A 22,260-nucleotide genomic window follows, 5' to 3' on the forward strand; every position below is an offset into this window, starting at 1 on the left:
TCCCATTGGCCCGGCCGGGCCCGGGGGCGGGGTCACACTCTGCCCCTCCCCACACACACACTCCCATTGGCCCGGCCCGGTCTGGGGGCGGTGCTGCGGGCCGCTGTCACGTGCTCCCGGGGCAGGCGGAGCGCCCCGGCCTCTCCGGGCAGAGCCGGTGCGGGTCCGGCGGGCAGCGGCTGCAGGGCCCGGCCCGGGCACCGGCCCCCCCCCCGCGGCAGGAGCCTCCGCCATGGGCAGCTGCGTGGGGCGGCCGCGCGGGGAGCGCCCGCCGGCCCCGCGCCACCCCCGCAAGCGAGCAGGTGAGCGGGGCCGCGGAGCCCCGGGGAGCCAGCCCCGCACCGGGCCTCGGCGGGGGCTGGGGGGCGCGGCCGGCTCCCGTGACAGCCCCCCCCCCGCCCCTCGGCCGGCCCGGCTCCCGTGACAGCCCCCCCCCCGCCCCTCGGCCGTCCCGGCTCCCGTGACAGCCCCGCCCCTCGGCCGTCCCGGCTCCCGTGACAGCCCCCCCCCCCGCCCCTCGGCCGTCCCGGCTCCCGTGACAGCCCCCCCCCCGCCCCTCGGCCGTCCCGGCTCCCGTGACAGCCCCCCCCCCGCCCCTCGGCCGTCCCGGCTCCCGTGACAGCCCCCCCCCCCGCCCCTCGGCCGTCCCGGCTCCCGTGACAGCCCCCCCCCCCGCCCCTCGGCCGTCCCGGCTCCCGTGACAGCCCCCCCCCCCGCCCCTCGGCCGTCCCGGCTCCCGTGACAGCCCCCCCCCCCGCCCCTCGGCCGTCCCGGCTCCCGTGACAGCCCCCCCCCCCCGCCCCTCGGCCGTCCCGGCTCCCGTGACAGCCCCCCCCCCCCGCCCCTCGGCCGTCCCGGCTCCCGTGACAGCCCCCCCCCCCCGCCCCTCGGCCGTCCCGGCTCCCGTGACAGCCCCCCCCCCCGCCCCTCGGCCGTCCCGGCTCCCGTGACAGCCCCCCCCCCCGCCCCTCGGCCGTCCCGGCTCCCGTGACAGCCCCCCCCCCCCGCCCCTCGGCCGTCCCGGCTCCCGTGACAGCCCCCCCCCCCGCCCCTCGGCCGTCCCGGCTCCCGTGACAGCCCCCCCCCCCGCCCCTCGGCCGTCCCGGCTCCCGTGACAGCCCCCCCCCCGCCCCTCGGCCGTCCCGGCTCCCGTGACAGCCCCCCCCCCCCGCCCCTCGGCCGTCCCGGCTCCCGTGACAGCCCCCCCCCCCCGCCCCTCGGCCGTCCCGGCTCCCGTGACAGCCCCCCCCCCCGCCCCTCGGCCCGTCCCGGCTCCCGTGACAGCCCCCCCCCCCGCCCCCTCGGCCGTCCCGGCTCCCGTGACAGCCCCCCCCCCCGCCCCTCGGCCGTCCCGGCCTCCCGTGACAGCCCCCCCCCCCGCCCCTCGGCCGTCCCGGCTCCCGTGACAGCCCCCCCCCCCGCCCCCTCGGCCGTCCCGGCTCCCGTGACAGCCCCCCCCCCCGCCCCTCGGCCCGTCCCGGCTCCCGTGACAGCCCCCCCCCCCCGCCCCTCGGCCGTCCCGGCTCCCGTGACAGCCCCCCCCCCCCGCCCCTCGGCCGTCCCGGCTCCCGTGACAGCCCCCCCCCCGCCCCTCGGCCGTCCCGGCTCCCGTGACAGCCCCCCCCCCCGCCCCTCGGCCGTCCCGGCTCCCGTGACAGCCCCCCCCCCCCGCCCCTCGGCCGTCCCGGCTCCCGTGACAGCCCCCCCCCCCCCGCCCCTCGGCCGTCCCGGCTCCCGTGACAGCCCCCCCCCCCCGCCCCTCGGCCGTCCCGGCTCCCGTGACAGCCCCCCCCCCCCGCCCCTCGGCCGTCCCGGCTCCCGTGACAGCCCCCCCCCCCGCCCCTCGGCCGTCCCGGCTCCCGTGACAGCCCCCCCCCCCGCCCCTCGGCCGTCCCGGCTCCCGTGACAGCCCCCCCCCCCCCGCCCCTCGGCCGTCCCGGCTCCCGTGACAGCCCCCCCCCCCCGCCCCTCGGCCGTCCCGGCTCCCGTGACAGCCCCCCCCCCCCCGCCCCTCGGCCGTCCCGGCTCCCGTGACAGCCCCCCCCCCCCGCCCCTCGGCCGTCCCGGCTCCCGTGACAGCCCCCCCCCCCGCCCCTCGGCCGTCCCGGCTCCCGTGACAGCCCCCCCCCCCCGCCCCTCGGCCGTCCCGGCTCCCGTGACAGCCCCCCCCCCCCGCCCCTCGGCCGTCCCGGCTCCCGTGACAGCCCCCCCCCCCGCCCCTCGGCCGTCCCGGCTCCCGTGACAGCCCCCCCCCCCCCGCCCCTCGGCCGTCCCGGCTCCCGTGACAGCCCCCCCCCCCCCGCCCCTCGGCCGTCCCGGCTCCCGTGACAGCCCCCCCCCCCCCGCCCCTCGGCCGTCCCGGCTCCCGTGACAGCCCCCCCCCCCGCCCCTCGGCCGTCCCGGCTCCCGTGACAGCCCCCCCCCCCCGCCCCTCGGCCGTCCCGGCTCCCGTGACAGCCCCCCCCCCCCCGCCCCTCGGCCGTCCCGGCTCCCGTGACAGCCCCCCCCCCCCCGCCCCTCGGCCGTCCCGGCTCCCGTGACAGCCCCCCCCCCCCCGCCCCTCGGCCGTCCCGGCTCCCGTGACAGCCCCCCCCCCCCGCCCCTCGGCCGTCCCGGCTCCCGTGACAGCCCCGCCCCTCGGCCGTCCCGGCTCCCGTGACAGCCCCCCCCCCCCGCCCCTCGGCCGTCCCGGCTCCCGTGACAGCCCCTCCCGGGCACCCCCAGGTGGGGGGGGTCTCCCCAGCTGGGTCCCGTGACAGCCCCTCCCGGGCACCCTGTGTGTGGGGGGGGTCTCCCCAGCTGGCTACTTAGCCACCATCCCTGAGCTCTGGTCTCCTACTTCAGGCTTGCGACTCCCTCACCCGCCGGGCGTGGACCCCGGCTGGCACAGCACCCTGCTCCGCCTGGGTCCCCCGGGGTCAGAGCGGCGAGGCTGTCTGACCAACGGGGACCCAAACCACCCCCAGCCCTGCCGGAGAAACCCAGCAGCCCAGCCTCTGGGCTTCATAGCTGGGTGTGAGGCAGCTCCCACGTGTGGCTGGCGCTCAGGGTACCGGGACAGCCTCAGGAGTCTGCCCTGTGTAATGGGGCCGTGTGCAATCTATGTACACACGCATGTCAAAGAGGCGTGTGCAGCCTGTGTGGGTCAGCGCCGGGAGAGTGACAGCACCTAGCGCCGTGCCAGCCAAGCCATGCCCAGAAACTGCGTTCACTGCCCCAGCCATGGACAAGTCAGGCGTGATGCCACCTGTCACTTCCCTGCAGCGGGACTGCTGAGGGGGGCACGACGGGGCTCTCCAAAAGAGCTGCTCGCGACGGCCTGTCCCCCAGTGTCAGGGAGCTGTGTTGGCAGAGGCCAGATGTCCCGCACTGAGGATTGCACTTTAGCGAGAAGCTGGCCTTAAAGAGACACAAGCTGGGTAAGTCTGAGACAGCCAGAGCTTTGCCTAGCTCCTGCAGTGCATTCAGGGCCAGACCATATTCTGCCCTGCCCTGGGGGTGGCCTCCTATGCCACAGCAGACTGGTCGTGCTTTGTACCCTTTTTGAGTCAGGAGCTTCGTATATCCTCTTTGCACCTGGAGCAGGATCCAGCCCGGGTGTGTAATGTTACCTGGTGTCTGGCGAGCCTTTCTTGCACGGAGCAGGGTTAGCTGGGACTCTCCGGCTTCCATCGGGCCTAGATCGATCGTTGTGCGAATAGCCTTTTGGAGGGGGGTCTTAGGGAAAAAAGGAAGCATTCCTGGGAATTACCCTGGGAAGCATGAAACCCAAGTGCTCTTCACCCTGCTGCTTCAGGACACAGGCTGACGATGAGCAGGGGACAGGGAGAAATACCCCCCGGGGGGTAGGCTTGCACAGCTGGGACCCTTGTGCCATACCTCGCTTTGGCTACTACGGGAGACGGAAGTAGGGACTTGGGTGGGACACTGTTTTGCTGGCAGGCCGGGCTGGCTGGATCCTCCTGGTCCTTTCTGCTTTGACGTTTCCTGAAAATAACACAGCAGATTCTGTCCCAGCTCTTTTATCCACCTACGGAAAAAGGGGCCACTTCTGCCGGTGCTTCAGGGGCCTTAAAATTTTGTTTGGGGGCTATTCCAAGCCCCCTTCTCCATGAGCTGCCCGAGAGCTAGCAGCTGGAGTTGTGTATTGGAAGCGTTCTCAGAGGAGTTCCTGTTGACATGTGGTCGGGATTGTGCAAGTGCAAACCTTGGGGACTAGACTGAGTCACCTAGCAACAAACCCAAATACCCACCCAAGTCTGATTATCTACCGCCCCGCACAGACCTGCAGACAGGCTGTCCCCTGCTGAGACCCTGGCAGATCGTAGGCTAAGCAGGGGTGGGTTTGGTCAACATTTGGATGGGAGAATTGCAGGGAAACTGAGTGTTTGGGAGAAGGGGTGTTGTGATCGTGATTCAGTGGAAGAGACCCCTGCTGCTCATGAGCCTTAAAGATCCCCTGGGATTCTTTTGGGAAGTGTTTTGGGAACCTCAGTGTGCTGGCTGAATTCTAACTGAAGAACTGCTTTGTCTCTATATTCTCCTGCAGTTTCAGCTGGCTGTGGTGTGCATTGCTTTGTGTCCTAAGCTCTTGTACCATTGCTGTTACACAGCTGCCATGCTGCACCTCAGAGGTGGATGCATATCAGTGGTGGGTGAAGTGATCCTTGCCTGTCCCTCTCTCCGTAGAGGTGTTGTGATGTTTAATTAGTGGTGTACTTGGGAACTGTGGGAGTGCTGTATTGATTGCATGGTGTGACTGCAGATTACGCCCGTGATAAGCGGCTTCAAGCATTCCATGCACCAGCCTCGCCAGGACTGGGGGCAGGGTGGCTGTGGGGCTGACTCACGCTCCCTTCCTGTCACACAGCCCTCCCCTGCGTGGCACTGGGCATAACTACTCTGTTTATGGAAAGCAGGAGAGGAGAAACAGGCAACGGGGTCATGGGGTGGGGAGCAGGGACTGTGAGCGGCATCTTCCTAGAGAGGAGAGTCCCAGCGTGGCTCCCGGACCTGAGCACGGACAGGCTTGGAGCCAGAGGGGTTTTTCTGTAGGAGAATGCCAGCAGCCAGGGCCCCAGACCTGACCAGCTTCCAAATCCTTGTGACCTGCCTAATAGCTGCTGGCGCGGCAGAGGTGGGCATTGGGGGAAGCCCACTGCCAGAGGTGGCTGTTGGACACCAGGCAGCCCGGCGGGTTCCAGGTCCAGGCACCAAGCAGCCCGCAGCGAATAGTGTGCGCTCTGCGGCCTTCCTGAGCAGGAGCTGGGCATGCTGGGCGCTTGGTGCCAGCGTCCAGGCTCCAGTGGGGAAGAGGCCTCGTTCCGGGGCGGGGGGGCGGGGCTGTTGCTCACAGCTGGACAGGAACTGCTTGCCCAGGGCCTGCTTCTCCCCAGCCTCTGAGCCGTGCCCAGTGGGGCTGTACCAAGGTGGCTGCAGGACTCTGAGGGTGATTGGTGCCCGGGCTCTCCCAGCTTGGGTCTGTCCTCGCTGCCTTTCCCCCAGCTTGTGGCAGGCGTGAGCAGATTCACTCGCGCGAGCCCTGCTCTGAGCACCCTGCGAGCTCATTGCCTGGTGCCAGCTGTACAGTAGGATTGGGCATGGGGCTCTCTGTGCACACGGAGCAGGGCCGCTCCTCTAATGCCGCAGCGTCTCTCCACTGCAGGAACAGCGCCCCATCCACCCCTCCTTCCACTTGCTGCGCTCCTGCCTCCTTTCCCCCAGGGTCGCCACTCCCCACCGCGGCACTATACCCGAATTATCCCCTCTGCAGAGCCCTGGCGGGGCAGGACTCCTCACTGATTAGCCAGGGGTCCTGGCTCCGCACTCTGTTTGGTTTTGCAGCTGTGTGGCCATGCGAGGTGCTTCCCAAACAGCTCCTTGCTGCCAAGCTCCCTGGGGAAAAGCTGGGGGCTGGGTGCCCCCTGCTCCCATCAAAGCCATGGGGAGATCAGGCTGCTGGTGTAGGTGCCTAAACAGGGGGCCTCGCCTTGCGCCCCCAGTCTGAGAGTCTAGGCCTTGCCCTCTTGCTGCCCGCCTCGTCCTCCCCCCCCTCCCCCCAGCTGGGCAGGGAGGCCCAATTCGATTTACAAACACCTGAACTTAGCCACGGGCTGGGGAGTCTGAGCTGACAGCTGGGCTCCTGCCTGGCCCCATGGGAGCTCGCCCTCCCTTAGCCATGTACGTGCCCCCCCAAGGGCAGCACTGGGGGAACGGGGCCCGGAGGAGGCCTTCACTCCTGTGGCCGGACTGACCCTCGACCCCTCCTGCCATTCAGGGCATTGGCAGTGACTGGCCTGGGGTCTGAGTCAGAGGTGCTGGGGAATCTAAGTGCAGTGAGGGTGGATCAGCAGCTCCTCCCGGAGAAGCCAGTTCTGCATTCCTGCAGGCCCCAGCTGTGAGCGCCAGCTGGCCTCGGCTGGGTCACCTTCTGCTTTCCCGAGCCCGTCAGCTCCCCACCAGACATGCTGACTGCTTAGGTTTTCTTGCAGAACGTCTGCCCTGCAGTACTCCTCCTGCTGTCCCACCCACGGGCTCCTACAGGGCAGCAGGGGAAGTCTCCCCAGGGGACTCCTGTGGACTTGGGGCTGTGAAGCTGGGAGCACAGAGCTCCTGGGGAAAGTCGCTCGCTGCGTGTGGGGTGCAGGACGGTCCCAGTAGCTGGGACAGCACCTGGCTGCGTGCATGGGAGACAGGGCTGGTTCCTGGCCTCTTGCCCCAGTGCTCTCACTGCATGGCAGGAGCCCCAGGACTGCAGCTAACTGGTGTGAGATGGAGCAGGCTTGATGGGGGTGCAGCCCACGGAGACGCGTGAGCCAGGCTGACAATCGGGGTGGAGCATTGCATGCTGGGATCTGTTCATCATGGGTCACACTGTAGGGTTCATGGGGCTCGTCCCCAGGCTGTTGTGCTGAGGTCAGAGCGTGCCACTCCCAGCCCAGAAGAGGGGGGCAGGTGGGCAGCCAAACCTGCTCCCCCTGGAGCAGCCGCTCCCCCCTCCAGCCCTGCCATGCCTTGGCTCTCCCACACACACCTGGTGACCTGGCATCTTGGGCTGGGCCCTTTTTTCCCTCTGGGTTTCCCCTGTGTTGGCAGGAGGATCCAGAGTTCCTCCCATAGTGCGAGCTGCTCCCTTGGCTCCAGAGGTGCGCAGCGCTATGGGCTCCTCCAGGGCAAGGGGTGAGCTGGGGCCCAGGCTAGTGAGCACTCGCTAGAGGTGAAGGCGGGTGGGTCGTTGGTGCTGCCCGGATGTGCCCAGAGACCGTGTCGGTTCCTGCGGGGCGGCTTCTCCAAGCATTGCTTGGGCTCCCGAGACGTCTCCCTGCGGGTTTGGGGGGCGCAGTCCTGGGGTGGCACCTGCTGCCACTCCCCGTGGCTTGGATAATGTTCCTCCCAGGGGCAGTGTGCCGGCTGCAGATTGTCTCTCTGCGCAATAAAGGGGCTGGTCTCTGGACAAGCGGGGAGCCGGCTGGGCCTGGCAAGGTTTACAGTGAGCTGACAGCTGGCTTGTGATCTCCCTTCTGCCAGGCTGGAGCAGCATGGGGCTCGTCAGGGGAGAGCGCAGGGCCAGGGGCGCCCTCTGGCAGGGCTGGGGAAAGATGGACTCACTTGCTGCAGCTACGCTGGGGTGAGGGGTTGCAGCGTCCTGCCTGGGTTCCAGCCTGGCTTGATCAGACCCAGGCCCGGGGGCAGCTTCTGACAACAGCTGTTGTAGGGAGGGTTCATGGGGGTGGCTCCCTCTCGGGAGCGAGGCTGAACACAGTGAATCTGTTGCTGCTGAGTCACTGCATAGGGTCCAAGTGTCTCTGGAGTTCTTGCCCCCGTGTGTGTAAAATCCCCCGGGACTCCCCACAGGCTGAGACCCAGGTGTCCTGGGAGGAGACTACGGGGAGCCAGGAGTGTGAGGAACAGCTCCCTGCTGGGGATGGATCCGTCGGGGGACGGACTGGGAGCCCCAGTGCTTGATGCTAGGCCTGGTCTATGCCGTAGCTACGTTGCTGAGAGTGTGAGAGATTCCCCCCACCCCGTCCAGCACCATGGCTATGCCGACCCAACCCAGTGTGGACGTGGCTCAGCCAATGGAGTGATGCCTCTGTCGCCTTAGCTACCGCTGCTTGGAGATGGGGCGTTCCCACGGCGATGGGAATCCTGGAAGATCAGGGTTGGAAGGGACTGTCATGGAGTGTGGGGGAGTCCGGGCCCTGCACCCCTCTTCCAGGGATTCAATGAGACTCTCAGCCAGCCAGTAAAACAGAAGGTTTATTGGACAACAGGAACACAGTCTGAAACAGAGCTTGTGGGTACAACCAGGACCCCTCAGTCAACTCCTTCTGGGGGAGCAGCGAGCTTAGACCCCAGCCCTGGGGTTCCCTGCGTTCCACCACCCAGCCCCAAACTGAAACTAAACCCCCCCAGCAGGCTCCCTCCTGCAGCCTTTGTCCACATTCCTGGGCAGAGGTGTTACCTCCCCCTCTCCCTCCTGGCTCAGGTGACAGGCTCTCAGGTCTCCCCTCCCCAGGGCACATTCCCAGGTCAACCCTCCCCCCTCCCTGTTGAGTCACATCCTCACAGGGACCTCAGGAGTCATCTAGTCCCACCCCTGCTCAAAGCAGGACCAGCCCCAACTAAAAATCATCCCAGACAGGGCTTGGTCAAGCTGGGCCTTAAACACCTCTAAGGAAGGAGATTCCACCCTCTCCCCACCCTCCTAGTGAAAGAGTGTTTCCTAATATCCAGCCTAGACTTCCCCCACTGCAGCTTGAGACCACTGGTCACCTGGTCCCCGCAGCTGGCTGTGGCCCCGGGCCGAGTGCAGAGAGCCCTAAGCACACAGACGTGTCTGCTGGACTCCTGCGGGAGCTGGTACAGTCAGCTCCCTCCACTCCCAGAGAGGGCGAGAGCCCCCAGGGCAAGGAAACCTGCCGCTGTGTGGCCACGGGGCTCCTCAGTAACATGAAGCCAGCAGGACCACCCCCAGGCTGCATGTGCTTCCTCCCGGGATGCTGAGGGACCTCCAGCCACGTCCGCCCCCGGTGCGCACAGCTCTGGGACCCCGCTCCAGAAGCAGAAGACTGGGGGCACAGACCCACCGCCTGGTGGGCTACCCCACGTGGCTCTTGGCCTGGCACCCTTGGTTACAAAACTCCCAGTGCCAGTCCCTGTCCCACATCTGTGCCTGGCACTTGCATCCTGCAGGGTTTGCCCCAGACTCCTGCAGACAGGTGCCTAGTTCCAGCCCCGCAATGACTATCCCAGCTGCCATCCTTAGCCAGGTACCTGCTGTACCAGTTTGGGGCTTCCTGCCTGAGTAACCTCCTGTGTCAGTGAGTTCCACAGGCTGCCGAGCTCACCTACCCTAGCACCGTCCGCTCTGTTGGCAGTGCTGTGCAACAGACAACAGCTTTCAGGCAAGTGTCTCCCTTGAAGCTGCAGGGATGTCGGGGAGCCAGCGTGGCATTTCCCCGGTCTTGCGAGAATGGCTCGGAGCTGTTTAACAATGGCTCATGCTCCCCGGTGCCCTGACTCAGAGGAGAGTGCCCCCCTCGCTGAGCTGCCGGCCCTAGCGCGGGGCTGGAGCACTGGGGTCAGTGCTGGCTCAGAGGGGCCATGCCCAGCGCTGCCCTGTGCAAAGCTGCCCTGCTGCTGCACGAGCAAGGGGAACCAGCAGGAGGCAGCGTGCCCTGCAGCCTCTCCCCGCAGAGCTGGTGTGCACCAGGGGGGTGGGTGTGGAGGGCTCCCAGCATCACTTCCTGCTGAGGGATCTCTCCATGTGCCAGGGTAGCAGCCTGGGCCCGCTGGTACCTGTGCATGCTGTGGAAGGGTTGAATTTCCATCTCCTCCCCATGTGCTGGGGAAAGTGGCATGTTGGCACTGACCCACAGCCTCTGTCCCCCACATGCCCTGCAGCAGCCCAGCCCCCAGCCTGCCCTTGCTGTCTCTGCTGGGCTAGCCAGGGACCCTGGGATGTGGCAGCTACAAACTGACTGCAGCCCCCTGGAGACACCTCTTGTCACGGAGTCCCCGGGCGATGCTCTGGAAGGGCTCCCTACGAAGCCAGGCAGGACTCTGGGGAAGTCTCCTCTCTGGGAGCAGCCTGTCTCCAGGGCACACAGCTCACCCGGCTTCCAGCTTCCTGGGTCTGACCTCGGAGCACTCAGCATCCTCTGCCCCTCCGTGCGCTTCCCACAGCGAGTCCGCTCAGGCAGGGCTCCTGGGGAAGCCAGAGGGTTCTGCACTCCAACTCTGCAGTCAGATGGGACTCTCAGCCAGCCAGTAAAACAGAGGTTTATTAGACAACAGGAACATGGTCTAACACAGAGCTTGAAGGTGCAGAGAACAGGACCCCTCAGCTGGGTTCATTTTGGGGGGCAGTGAGCCAGATAACCACGTCTGTACTTCACTCCATGTCCCAGCCAGCCCCAAACTGAAACTCCCTCCAGCCCCGCCCTGCTCTGAGCTTTGTCCCTTTCCCGGGCCAGGAGATCAACTGATTCCTTTGGTCTCCAACCCTTTAGCTCTCACCTCGCAGGGGGGAAGGGCCCAGGCCATCAGTTGCCAGGAAACAGGGTGTCGGCCATTGTCTGTGTCCAGACCCCTGCACACACCTGCCCTCTAGGGCTCTGCAGTGATCATACACCCTTATCCCAACCCCTAGATACTTAAGAACTGCCTAGGGGAAACTGAGGCACCCCCACACTATTCAGAGGAAACATTAAGAACAGTCCTGCTTCATCACACCTCTACACCCAGTCCATGGGGCCAGCCTGGGGCCAAGCCCCTGCCCTACAACTCCCCATGCGCTGCCCTAGCTGGTGAGGTACCAGACCGGGGGGCATGTATAGGTGCTGGGTCTCTGCAGAGCTGGTCTCATTCCACAGGGGCCAGGGATTGGTCGCGCTTTGGCCGTCCCCAGCACTGTGGGGAGTGACGTCACTGGCTGGGGATCCGGACCGGCTGCTGTCGGTGATGCCAGTGCTAGGAGGGGTGGGGAGCAGAGTGGAGGGCGAGCTGCCTGGATCCTGTTGGCCTGGCCCCAAGCGCAAGAAGTGGCCCAACCTGTCTTGGTTTTCCTGCGGGAGGCCCTGGGAGCTGCCGAGGGGGTGGGGGCTGCCCGGGCCAGGCATCGAACGGCACAAGGCGATTAGAGACCGCGATAAATAGAACAGGCTTAACTCCTGCGTCCCTGCCTATCTGGGCCTGGCTCCCTGCGGGGCCTGCCTGCACGGGGCACTGTGCCCTGTTCCCATGTCTCTCACTGACCCTCCGCCCTGTCTGCTCCAGCACTGGCCTGGCGCGGCTGCCTGGCCTGGGCCCGTGCTCGGCGTCGGCTTCTGGCCATCCCCCGGTGATGGGAACAGAGAGGGAGCGGTGGCCGGCTGGTCCCGTAGCGCTCCACACAAACCAAAGCGCTGGGTGGTGCAGGGAGCCGCCCTGGCCAGCCCTGGGGTTGGCAACGCCCTTCCAGTGCCCGAGACTTCCCCAGTGCTCTGCCCTGCAGGAGTCCAGCGCCCGTCAGAAATGCAGCTGCTTCTGGGGCGCGAGGGAGTTGTGAGCGGCACAAACCCTGGCTCTGATGCCCAGGCCGGGCAGGCAAGACCTCGGCCTTTGAAGGCCTTCGCCCGACAGTCCCTGGCCCCCGCAGCGCAATCCGCGAGGCAGGTGCTGTGTCTGGGGAGGAGGAGCTGGGTTGGCCCTGCTGGGCTGGAGCTGAACTCACCTGACACCGGCGGGAGCTATGGTGGCTGCGGGCGCTGAGCAGCCCAGGGGTGCAGAGGGATGCGGGTGCGGTTGGCCCCATGCCCGGCTCTCCCGTGGCGGGACCTGCTGGCTGGGTGCTGGCCCACTGGCGGTCGCTATACTGGGCCTTGAAAGGGAATTGGATCCTAGCTCCACCCTCCCTGCAGCCAGGTCTTACAGCCGGGGCGTCTGGAGCCGGCGAGGGCAGCCCAGGCTGTGACGGCCAGGGGCCCTGGTGTCCTTTCTCTGCTGTGGCGCAGAGCCCTGCAGCGAGGGGGCCCTGACTCTGGCCAGGGTGGGGGAGCGCAGGGCCTGTCTCCCCGGCCCCTCTCGGAGGGTCCCAGAGCCGCCGGGGCTGCGCTCGTGGCCTGACACTGGGCTTGTGGCTCCAACCCACGGCGGAGCTGGGCTCGCTTTGGGGATGGGGTGTCCTGTGCCTCATGGCAGCGCTGAGGGAGCAGGGAAGGGCCAGGTTTGCCTGCCCAGGGCCCAGCTGTGGCCTGGCTGCGGTGATCTCCGGGCCGTGCATGGGGCAGTGTGTCGGAGCGACCCGGGGCCCAGAACTAGTCTGGTCTCAGAGCAGCACTTGAATTCAGGCTGGGGTGGTGGGGGCAGGGCCCCTTCTCTGTGCGAGCTGGAGCCGACTGCCAGGGCATGGGGCTGGAGACAGGCTCGGCTGCCCTCTTCAGCCGTGGGGGGATCGTGCGCGTCCTGCGGCCCTCGGGGGGCTGCGCTGGAGCCCGGCCTCCCGGTGGGCCAGGGGGTGAGGTGGCCATCGGCACAAGCACCGGGGCTGGGCCCAGGTCTCTCTTCACAGCCCACACAGGCTGCTCCGTGGGCATCATGCCAGTGTTCCCTGGCCGAGCGGGGCCCGCGGAGCCGGTGTCTGGAGGGCAGGGGGCTGGTACAGGCTGGGCCTGTGGGCGGGCTGTGCTCAGCCACCGGAGCGCCGGGGCGAGGATGAGTCCTGGCTGCAGCTGCTCTCCCCGCCTTCACCCTTCAGAGTCCCCTGCAGCCCTGGCGCAGCCGGCCCAGCCCAGGACAGCTGTGATCTCTGCCCTGGTCGTCAATATCTACCACCTGAAGCTCCTCCCACCCCTTTCCCTGCCCGGGCATGTCCCAATGCCTCCTGCCCCAATGCCCCCCCCTTCCTGCTTGTGGGGCAGGGCGACCCAGGGAGCCTCAGCCCAGACGAGTGACACACACACACACGGTGCCACACGGCGCCTGGCCTGGCGGAGCTGCCTTGCTCCCTCTCAGGGGAGCCTGGCCTCTGACATGGGCTGCAGAGCATGGGGGGCTGGGACTCCTGCCCTCAGCACCCCCTTCCCTGGGCGGCAGCCCCCCCGACAGGTGCCCCCTGCTCTTCCTGCCCTGGGGCTATCCCCATAACTGCAGGGTGGATTTGAACATCCAGCACTCAAAGCAGGTCACTGCCATGCACTGACTGGCTTACCCAGCCGTGCCCATGGTCTCTGAGGGAAAACCCAGCTGTCTAACGTGCCCTGTACAGACACCCCGAAACAGCCTTTCCCTGCGTGCCCTGCAGCCCCCGAACTCAGAGCAAGAGGAGCCCGGGGGGGGGGGGGGCAGTGCCCGCCTCTTTGTGCAGTCATGGCCATGCGTGTGCCCTGGTCCCCGTGACCTGGGCTCGAAGTCACAATACCAAGCAGCCAGCTGGCTGCCAGGCTGCACCTGCACGGCTTGTTCCCTGGCTTTTGGGACCCCTACTATGCACATGGCTCCAGGGCCCCACTGGTCCCTGTGCATCTCCCTTGTGAAGGCCTGGCGTCAGTCCCCTGGTGAGGGTGCCCTGGCCAGCAGCCGGTCCCTCTCTGTACTTGTGAGTGAGTTACGCCTCCCACCTTGTCCCTGGGGGCAGGGGGCACCATGCCTGTTCTACAGATGGGGAAACTGAGGCATGAGGGAGTGACTTGCCCAAGGTCACACATGGCAGGCAGGTAGAGAACCCAGGAGTCCCGGCAGCCCCATACATTAGTGCCAGTGCATCCTTTCTGTCTGCTCCTCCCCTGCCCCCAGGAGTGGGTGAGCCCGATAATCCCCACGCTCTGACTCCGGCTAATTCCCTGAGCTATAAATATTGCCCTTGGCCAGGGGCCTCTAAGTCACTGCAGCCGCCTGGCAGGGCAGGATTAGAGCAGCTGCCTGGCGGGGGGCAGGGGTGCCTGCCTCCGGCCAGGGCTCCCAGTCAGGCCTCTCCCGAGGGTGGGACCTGCACACGTTCCTGTTAGCAGGGCAATCAGGGACCTGTGAGCCCCCTCTGCCCTGACGGAGAGCCACCGAGGGGGCTGGTTTGTGGACCGCTGCTGTGCCCTGCAACGGGGCTGGACAGGGCCCCTGGGACCTCAGGAATACTGGCCCTCACTCCTGACCCACAGCCCCCAATAGCCCAGCCCTGGGCTCCCCCCCCCAGCTCTGCCATTGCCCCTCACTCCCAACCCTCCGCCCCCAATAGCCCAGCCCAGAACACTCAATATCTACCACCTGAAGCTCCTCCCACCCCTTTCCCTGCCCGGGCATGTCCCAATGCCTCCTGCCCCAGTGCCCCCCCTTCCTGCTTGTGGGGCAGGGCAACCCAGGGAGTCCCCAGCTAGTGCAGGTGGCCTCAGCCCAACACAGAGAGAGAGAGAGAGAGAGAGAGAGAGGGCTGGTCTCAGCGCACCGGGCTGAACACTGCGCTGGGGGACGGGTCCCTGGGATGTGCCCAGCTCGGTTCCCCTTCAGGAGGGGCTGGTGTGCCCCAGCTCTGCCTGGCGCCTGTGGGGTGTCCCTTCTGCGTGGGGGAAGGCAGGGGTCCGCAGGTGGGTGCTGGCCCAGCTGTGCCGGGGACAGGGGTCCGCAGGGGGGTGCTGGCCGAGCTGTGCCGGGGGCAGGGGTCCGCAGGCGGGTGCTGGCCCAGCTGTGCCGGGGGCAGGAGTCTCCAGGTGGGTGCTGGCCCAGCTGTGATGGGGACAGGGGCACCAGGGGGGCAGAGTCTCCAGGTGGATGCTGGCTCGGGGTCCCTGCTGAGCTCTCTGTCCCCCTCCACAGGCCGCAATGAGCCCCTGCGGAAGGAGCGGCCCAAGTGGAAGAGCGACTACCCCATGACGGACGGCCAGCTGCGCAGCAAGCGGGACGAGTTCTGGGACACGGCGCCTGCCTTCGAGGGCCGCAAGGAGATCTGGGATGCCCTGAAGGCAGCTGCCTACGCCGTGGAGGCCAACGACCATGGGCTGGCCCAGGCCATCCTGGATGGTGCCAGCATCACCCTGCCCCATGGTAGGCAGGATGAGGACGGGGGGCGGGAGGGGGGCAGACACATCAGGCAGGATGGGGACCTGAGGAGGGAGGGGGACAGGGACTTCAGGCCAGCAGAGTGGGAGGGGGACATGGGGCAGGGACTTGGGGCCAGAGGGGCAAGATGGTGACATATGGTGGGCAGGGGCTAATGGGGTGGGATCAGAATGGGGGCCCGGGCTTTGGACCCACGGGCAGGGCGGGGGATGCAGTGCTGCAGGAGAACCGCTGGAGGGCAGACAGATTCCTCTCCCTGTGCAGGGGTAGACACCAGTGGGGCCAGTAAGAATTGAAAGAGGGCTGAGGGAGGGGACTGGTGCCTGCACAGCAGGGTGGGAGGGTTCAGGGGGGCAGCTCATCCCAGGGGCCCCATGACACTAACTGCCCTGCCCCTCGTCAGCAGGGCAGCCACGGCTGACTGTGTCCCTTCCCCTCTGCGCTGGGCTGCCCCAAGGCAGGGCATGTTGGCCGGGGAGGTGACCCAGGAGTGGGCCCTGCACTGGGGAAGCCTCTGGAGCCTGCTGGTGGGGGTGGCTGAGATGGGCTCTACCTCCAGGGTGAAGCCTGGAAGCTGTTGGAACCGCTGTGCCCCGAAACCATTCAGCTGGGTTGGCCTCTCCCCCTGCTCTGCTGATGACACACAGCCCGCCCCTCCAGGCCCTGTTATCACCCAACACAACCACAGGTGGCGCCACACACCCAACCGAGTCACCTGAGTGCTTTACCTGAGCCACTCATGGACCAACAATGGAGGCACCAGCCAGTGTTCCAGCTCCCCAGCCTTGCACCCCTACTGGAGTATAAACCCAGAATTATACCGTCCTACACAGGGGTCTGTACGGTGCAAGCTCATTAATTAGTCTGCTTCCCCCTCGATGTGGGGAAGACATGCACCAGCCTTTGTTACAGAGCTGAGATTCCCTAATGCTTCACCCAAAAACACACTGGTTAAGATAAAACATAAAATAGGTTTATTAACTCCAGAAAGATAGATTTTAAGTGACTATAAATGATAGCAAACAGATCAAAGTAGATTACCCAGCAAATAAACAAAAATGCAATCTAAGCCTAATATACTAGATAGGATTTGAATCAAACAGTGTCTCACCCTGTGAGCTAGTACAAGCCATTTGTAGATGCTCTGTACACAGGCAGGAACCCTCTCTTCCAGCCTGGGAGTAGCACTTCCCCCAGTTCAGTCTTTGTTCCTCAGGTGTTTCCAGGTGTTGAGTTGTAGAGGGAGTGAGGCTCCTTGGTGATGTCACTTCCCCCTTTTAGTTTTTCCATACGGCGGGAACTCCTTAGATCCAAGCCAAGTGCCCAGCTCAGTTTATGGAAAAATACAGGTACCAAAATGGAGTTCAGTATCATGTGGTCTGGTCACATGCCCTTGCATGTCTCCCCGAGTCATAGCAGCCATTATCTATAGGCTGTCTGAAGGGTCCCCAGGTGAGGACAAGCCTTTCCCATGGCCCATTGTTTCCACGGATGGGCCATTAGCACTGTCTAGCTTCTTCCCTATTGTACCTGAAAGGTTAGCTGTGGGTGTGACCCAGAGCAAGCTCATTTGAAATACAGATACAAGGTCAATAGTCATAACTCCAGACACACAAATGATACATGCCTACAAATAGGATAATCATATTCAGCAAATTGTAACTTTTCCATGGATAGATGAATATGGGGCAGTGTCACACTGGACACAGACCATCTGCCTGCAGGGGCTCCCTGTGCCCCAGCCCTGCTGTGGGGGTGCTGGGGGGAGAGGCTCCTGGAACCCACTCACCCCACCTGGGATTGGGGTCTCCCTCGGCTCAGCTCCAGGCACGTGGGCAGCTCATGTGGCTCGGGCCGGTGGCTTCTCCCAGACTGAAATGAAGAGCCCCAGAGCTGTGCGGCTCGGGGGGTCCTGGCTGTGTCTAGTCCCGGAGCCCCAGCTCCCCCAGCCAGCTCTCAGATCCCAAAAGGAGAATCTATCTGACCGCTGGCACTGAGCCATGGTGCCTGAAAGGCCACACTCCTCCTGGGGCTGGGAGGTCTGTAGGGGCAGGGAAAGGGTGCGGGGTGGGGGGGAAGAGCTTCAGGAGGTGGATTTTGGGTGTTCTGGGCTGGAATACCTTCGGGCTGCAGGTTGGGATTGAGGAGCACCGTCAGAGCTATTTTGGGGGCAGGGGGTGTCATGGAATCCCCGGGCAATGCTCTGGAACTGCTCCCCATGACGCCAGGCAGGACTCTGGGGAAGTCTCCTCTCTGGGAGCAGCCTGTCTGCAGGGGACACAGCTCACCCGGCTTCCACCTTCCTGGGTCTGACCTCGGAGCATTCAGCATCCTCTGCCCCTCCGTGCACTTCCCACAGCCAGTCTGCTCAGGTGGGGTCCTGGGGAAGCCAGAGGGTCCTGCCCCCCAACTCCGCAGTCAGACGGGACTCTCAGCCAGCCAGTAAAACAGAAGGTTTATTAGACGACAGGAACATGGTCTAAAACAAAGCTTGTAGGTGCAGAGAACAGGACCCCTCAGCTGGGTCCATTCTGGGGGGCAGCGAGCCAGACAACCACGTCTGCCCTTCACTCCATTCCCAGCCAGCCTCAAACTGAAACTCCCTCCAGCCCCTCCTCCTCTGGGCTTTGTTCCTTTCCCGGGCCAGGAGGGCACCTGATTCCTTTGTTCTCCAACCCTTTAGCTCTCACCTTGCAGGGGGGAAGGGCCCAGGCCATCAGTGGCCAGGAAACAGGGTGTCGGCCATTCTCTGTGTCCAGACCCCTGCACACACCTGCCCTCTAGGGCTCTGCAATGATCATACACCCTTACCCCACCCCCTAGATACTTAAGAACTGCCTAGGGGAAACTGAGGCACCCCCACACTATTCAGAGGAAACATTAAGAACAGTCCCGCTTCGTCACAGGGGGACCCCAGGACTGGGCTAGCAGGGTCTGTGGGTCGGGATTGAGGGGCACCAGCAGAGGGGTCTGTGTTGTTGGTGGCTCCTGCCCGTGCTGTATCTGCCTCCAGCTCCTTCCCCTCACCACTTCGCTGGTGTCTCTGGCTCCCCGGCAGGGTCCCTAACTGAGTGCTACGATGAGCTGGGGAACCGCTACCAGCTACCCGTGTACTGCCTGGCGACACCTGCCAACCTCATACTGGAGCGGGGCAGCGACGAGAGCACGGAGCCCCCGGAGCCTGCAGCCAGCCCCCGGTGCGAGTTCCCGCTCAAGGTGCGGCTCTCCACTGGCAAGGACCTGCGGCTGAGCGCCAGCGTGGCCGACACCGTGGGGCAGCTGAAGAAGCAGCTGCAGGCCCAGGAGGGCATCGAGCCGGGCTGGCAGCGCTGGTTCTTCTCCGGCAAGCTGCTGACGGACCGCACGCGGCTGCATGAAGCCAAGATCCAGAAGGACTTTGTCATCCAGGTGATCGTGAACCAGCCGCTGGTGCCCAGGAACTGAGCCGGGCCGGCTGACGGGCGCAGGGGCTGCTGGGCCCCAGGGAAAGCCAGCGGGGCCCTCGGCGCCGGCGAACTGAGTCTCCACCCCAGAGGTGACAGCACTTGGAGCGTCGCCTGCTGGGCACAGCTGGGCACGCAGCCCTGGGCAGAGCCGCGTGGCGGGGCTTAAGCTCGCCTCTGCGTCGATCCTCCCCGCCCCTTCGTGCCTGCTGCTGCCCCCCGTGCCCCGCTGCAGCCGCGGGCTGGGGGCTTGCTGGCATCAGAACACAGCTGCCCCGTCAAAGCCCTTTCCCTGGAGGTCAGTCTCAGGAAGGGCTGCCAGGGTGGGCACGGCGCCGTGGGGTGTGTGGGGCCTGTCTCACCCCATCGGCACTTGGACACTGTCATAAAATGGTTTAGAGGTTTGAGACCAAACCACTTCCTGTGGGAGCCGCGTTCCCAGGGACCCTGCAGTGCCCACGGCGCCTGGCACCTCGGGCTGCCCTCCTGAGCCTGGCTCCTGTGGTGATCCAGCCTGGGCACTCTGCCCTGCTGCCTGTCGCCTGGCACCTCCCAGCCGGGCAGGGGGCAGCTCTCCCGGTGTCTGTGGGTCTCCATATTTATCAATAAAGCCTTTTTAGCTTCCCCCGGCCCCGATGCTTCCAGCGCCTGCTTTCACATCGGCCAGGGCTGGGGCACAGGCATGGCCTGGCCAGCCTGCGTGGCACACCTGGGACTGCTCCTTAGAGCTGCCCCTTCCCAGCCCAGCCCAGCCCAGCCCTTGGCCCTGCTGGACAGGGTACTGGCCTCACCCCAACCCCCCCGCCCCTCAGCCCACTGCTTCTCCCATGTCACCAAAGGGGGAAACTGAGGCACAGAGGGCCAGCGACTCCCCGGTCACTAGAGCAGAGCTGGGAATTGAACCCAGGCGTCCTGGTGCCCAGTCTGCTGCTGTAACCACTAGGTTATGCCGCCTTCTCTGGTAACTGCCTAACTGCTGTTGTAGCCACTGATGGGCCCCTCCCCAGCGTATGGAACCCGAAGCAGCCTCCGCCCACCTCCTGGGCTCCCTGCCCCCTTAGGCTGGCCAGCACCAGCCCCTGGCACCTACCTGAGCTCAGCCACCCTCTGGGGCTGGCTGCTCCCCTGAACACAGCCCCTTCCCCAGGCCTTCTGGACTCCGACAGGAGCATCTGGCCCCATCTGCACATGGACACGCGGGCCTGTGGGGCATCACCTGGCTGCTCCTGGTGCCCAGGGGCCTGGCTGACCTTCCCATCTCAGCCCATGTCCCTATGGGCTCGGCAGGCCAGCGGGGTGGGGCAGGAAGACCTGGGTGCTTGCTGTGGGCACCGCCAGCCCCTATCATCCCCAGGAAGGCCCTGCTGGGGCAGTGCCTGTCCCCTTCTCAAGCCCAACCCACCCGGCCCCCCATGAGTGGGGCACACAATTGGGCTTCCCTCAGCTCTGCCCCCTGGCTGGGAGGGTCCTGTGCCGGCAGCAGGGGCTACACGTTTGTCTTGGCTGATGTCCACCTGCCGGCCGTGGGGTCCGGACGGAGCTGTGCCCCGGCAGGCGGCTCCTCCCAGCGGGGCAGGCTTGGCCCGCTCACCGCGGTGCCCGTCTCTGGGACGCGCCCACCTCGGGGCGACTTCAGAGCCCCCTACGGGGACCTCGGGTGGAGAGGTCAAAGGTCAGCACGGGGAGCATGGGGCAGGGGCAGCTGGTGCCCCCCACCCCTCGGGAGGCCCACCACCGTGACACAGCCCATGAAAAAGCTGGGCCAAAGCAGGGGGTGGAGAGCCCCCCACTGTTTCACCAGCCCCCAGTGTGTGGGGAGCAGAACCTGTCGGCCCCCAAGTGACTCGCACTGACCCCGGGCATTGCTTCTGGCAACACTGGTCGGCTCCCCCACCCCCCGGCTCTCCCGCCCGGCCCCCCGGGCTTCCCCATCCCCCGGCTCCCCCGCCCTGCCCCCCGGCTTCCCCAGCCCCCGGCTCCCCCGCCCTGCCCCCAGGGCTTCCCCAGCCCCCGGCTCCCCCGCCCTGCCCCCCAGGCTCCCCCACCCCCTGTCTCCCCTGCCCTGCCCCCCCGGCTCCCCCACCCTGCCATCCTCCGCCCGCCCCGCAGCCACTGGCTGACAAATGGGGAGGTACAGCGGTGGGGCTGAGCACGGTGCCCAGAGCCAGGAATAGCTCCCGCGGCCTGGCTCAGCACAAACTATTCCCACCATTCCTGGCTCCCCGGCCGGGGGCGGGGGCACAGGCCGGGGTCGGGGGGTGAGGCACAGGCCGGGGGGGGGCACGGGCTGGGGGGCGTGGGGAGGGGGGCACAGATCAGGGGGGAGGGGTGGGGATGGCAGCACAGGCCAGGGGGGTGGGGACGGGGGCAGAGGCCGGGGGGGGCACAGGCTGGGGGGTGCAGGGATGGGGGCACAGGCCAGGGGGGCACAGGCCAGGGGGATGGGGACGGGGGCATAGGCCGGGGGAGGCACAGGCTGGGGGGCTGGGGCAGGGATGGGGGCACAGGCCAGGGGGTGGGGCACAGGCCTGGGGGGGCACAGGCCGGGGGGATGGGGACGGGGGCACAGGCCGGAAGGGGTGGGGGGGGATGGGGGCACAGGCCAGGGGGGCACAGGCCGGGGGGACGGGGGCACAGGCTGGGGGGGCGGGGCAGAGGCCGGGGGGGTGGGGCGGGGACGGGGGCACAGGCCGGGGGGGCACAGTCTGGGGGGGTGGGGCGGGGACAGGGGCACAGGCCGGGGGGATGGGGACGGGGGCACAGGCTGGGGGACGGGGCACAGGCCGGGGGAGGCACAGGCCAGGGGGGCACAGGCTGGGGGGCTGGGGCAGGGATGGGGGCAGAGGCCAGGGGGCGGGGCACAGGCCAGAGGGATGGGGACGGGGGCACAGGCCGGGGGGATGGGGCGGGGATGGCGGCACAGGCCAAGGGGGTGGGGATGGGGGCACAGGCTGGGGGAGGCACAGGCTGGGGGGTGCAGGGATGGGGGCACAGGCCGCGGGGCACAGGCCGGGGGGCTGGGGCAGGGATGGGGGCACAGGCCAGGGGGCGGGGCACAGGCTGGGGGGCACAGGCCAGGGGGGCACAGGCCAGAGGGATGGGGACGGGGGCACAGGCCGGGGGGATGGGGCGGGGATGGCGGCACAGGCCAAGGGGCGGGGCACAGGCTGGGGGGCACAGGCCAGGGGGGCACAGGCCGGGGGGGTGGGGATGGGGGCACAGGCCGGGGGGATGGCGGCACAGGCCAGGGGGCGGGGCACAGGCCGGGGGGGCGGGGATGGCGGCACAGGCCAAGGGGCGGGGCATAGGCCGGGGGGCACAGGCCGGGGGGGTGGGGATGGGGGCACAGGCCGGGGGGATGGGGCGGGGATGGCGGCACAGGCCAAGGGGGTGGGGATGGGGGCACAGGCCGGGGGAGCACAGGCCGGGGGGCTGGGGCAGGGATGGGGGCACAGGCCAGGGGGCGGGGCACAGGCCGGGGGGATGGGGTGGGGATGGCGGCACAGGCCAAGGGGCAGGGCACAGGCTGGGGGGCACAGGCCGGGGGGTGGGGATGGGGACACAGGCTGGGGGGATGGGGCGGGGATGGCGGCACAGGCCAAGGGGCGGGGCACAGGCCAGGGGGGCACAGGCCAGGGGGGTGGGGATGGGGTCACAGGCTGGGGGGATGGGGCGGGGATGGCGGCACAGGCCAAGGGGCGGGGCACAGGCTGGGGGGCACAGGCCAGGGGGGCACAGGCCAGGGGGGTGGGGATGGGGGCACAGGCTGGGGGGATGGGGCGGGGAT

The 22,260-nt window shown here is 67.0% G+C and overlaps 1 protein-coding gene across 2 annotated transcripts; it reads left to right on the forward strand.

Moving 5' to 3' along the window:
- Positions 1 to 120: 120 nt before the first annotated feature.
- On the forward strand, positions 121 to 19,104 carry UBTD1 (ubiquitin domain containing 1). 2 transcript variants are annotated; one of them, XM_084634689.1, is made up of 3 exons: positions 121 to 302; positions 14,788 to 15,015; positions 18,089 to 19,104. In XM_084634689.1, exons 1-3 carry the CDS (start codon positions 233 to 235, stop codon positions 18,472 to 18,474), a joined length of 684 nt encoding a protein of 227 aa, XP_084490815.1. In that variant the 5' UTR covers positions 121 to 232; the 3' UTR covers positions 18,475 to 19,104. The 2 variants fall into 2 exon arrangements, with proteins under 2 accessions (XP_084490815.1, XP_084490816.1); XM_084634690.1 differs by lacking the exon at positions 121 to 302 and adding an exon at positions 3,289 to 3,419.
- The last annotated feature ends 3,156 nt before the right edge of the window (positions 19,105 to 22,260 follow it).

Source organism: Lepidochelys olivacea, assembly GCF_965140295.1.
Source record: "Lepidochelys olivacea isolate rLepOli2 genome assembly, chromosome: 7".
Taxonomy (NCBI): Eukaryota; Metazoa; Chordata; order Testudines; family Cheloniidae; genus Lepidochelys; species Lepidochelys olivacea.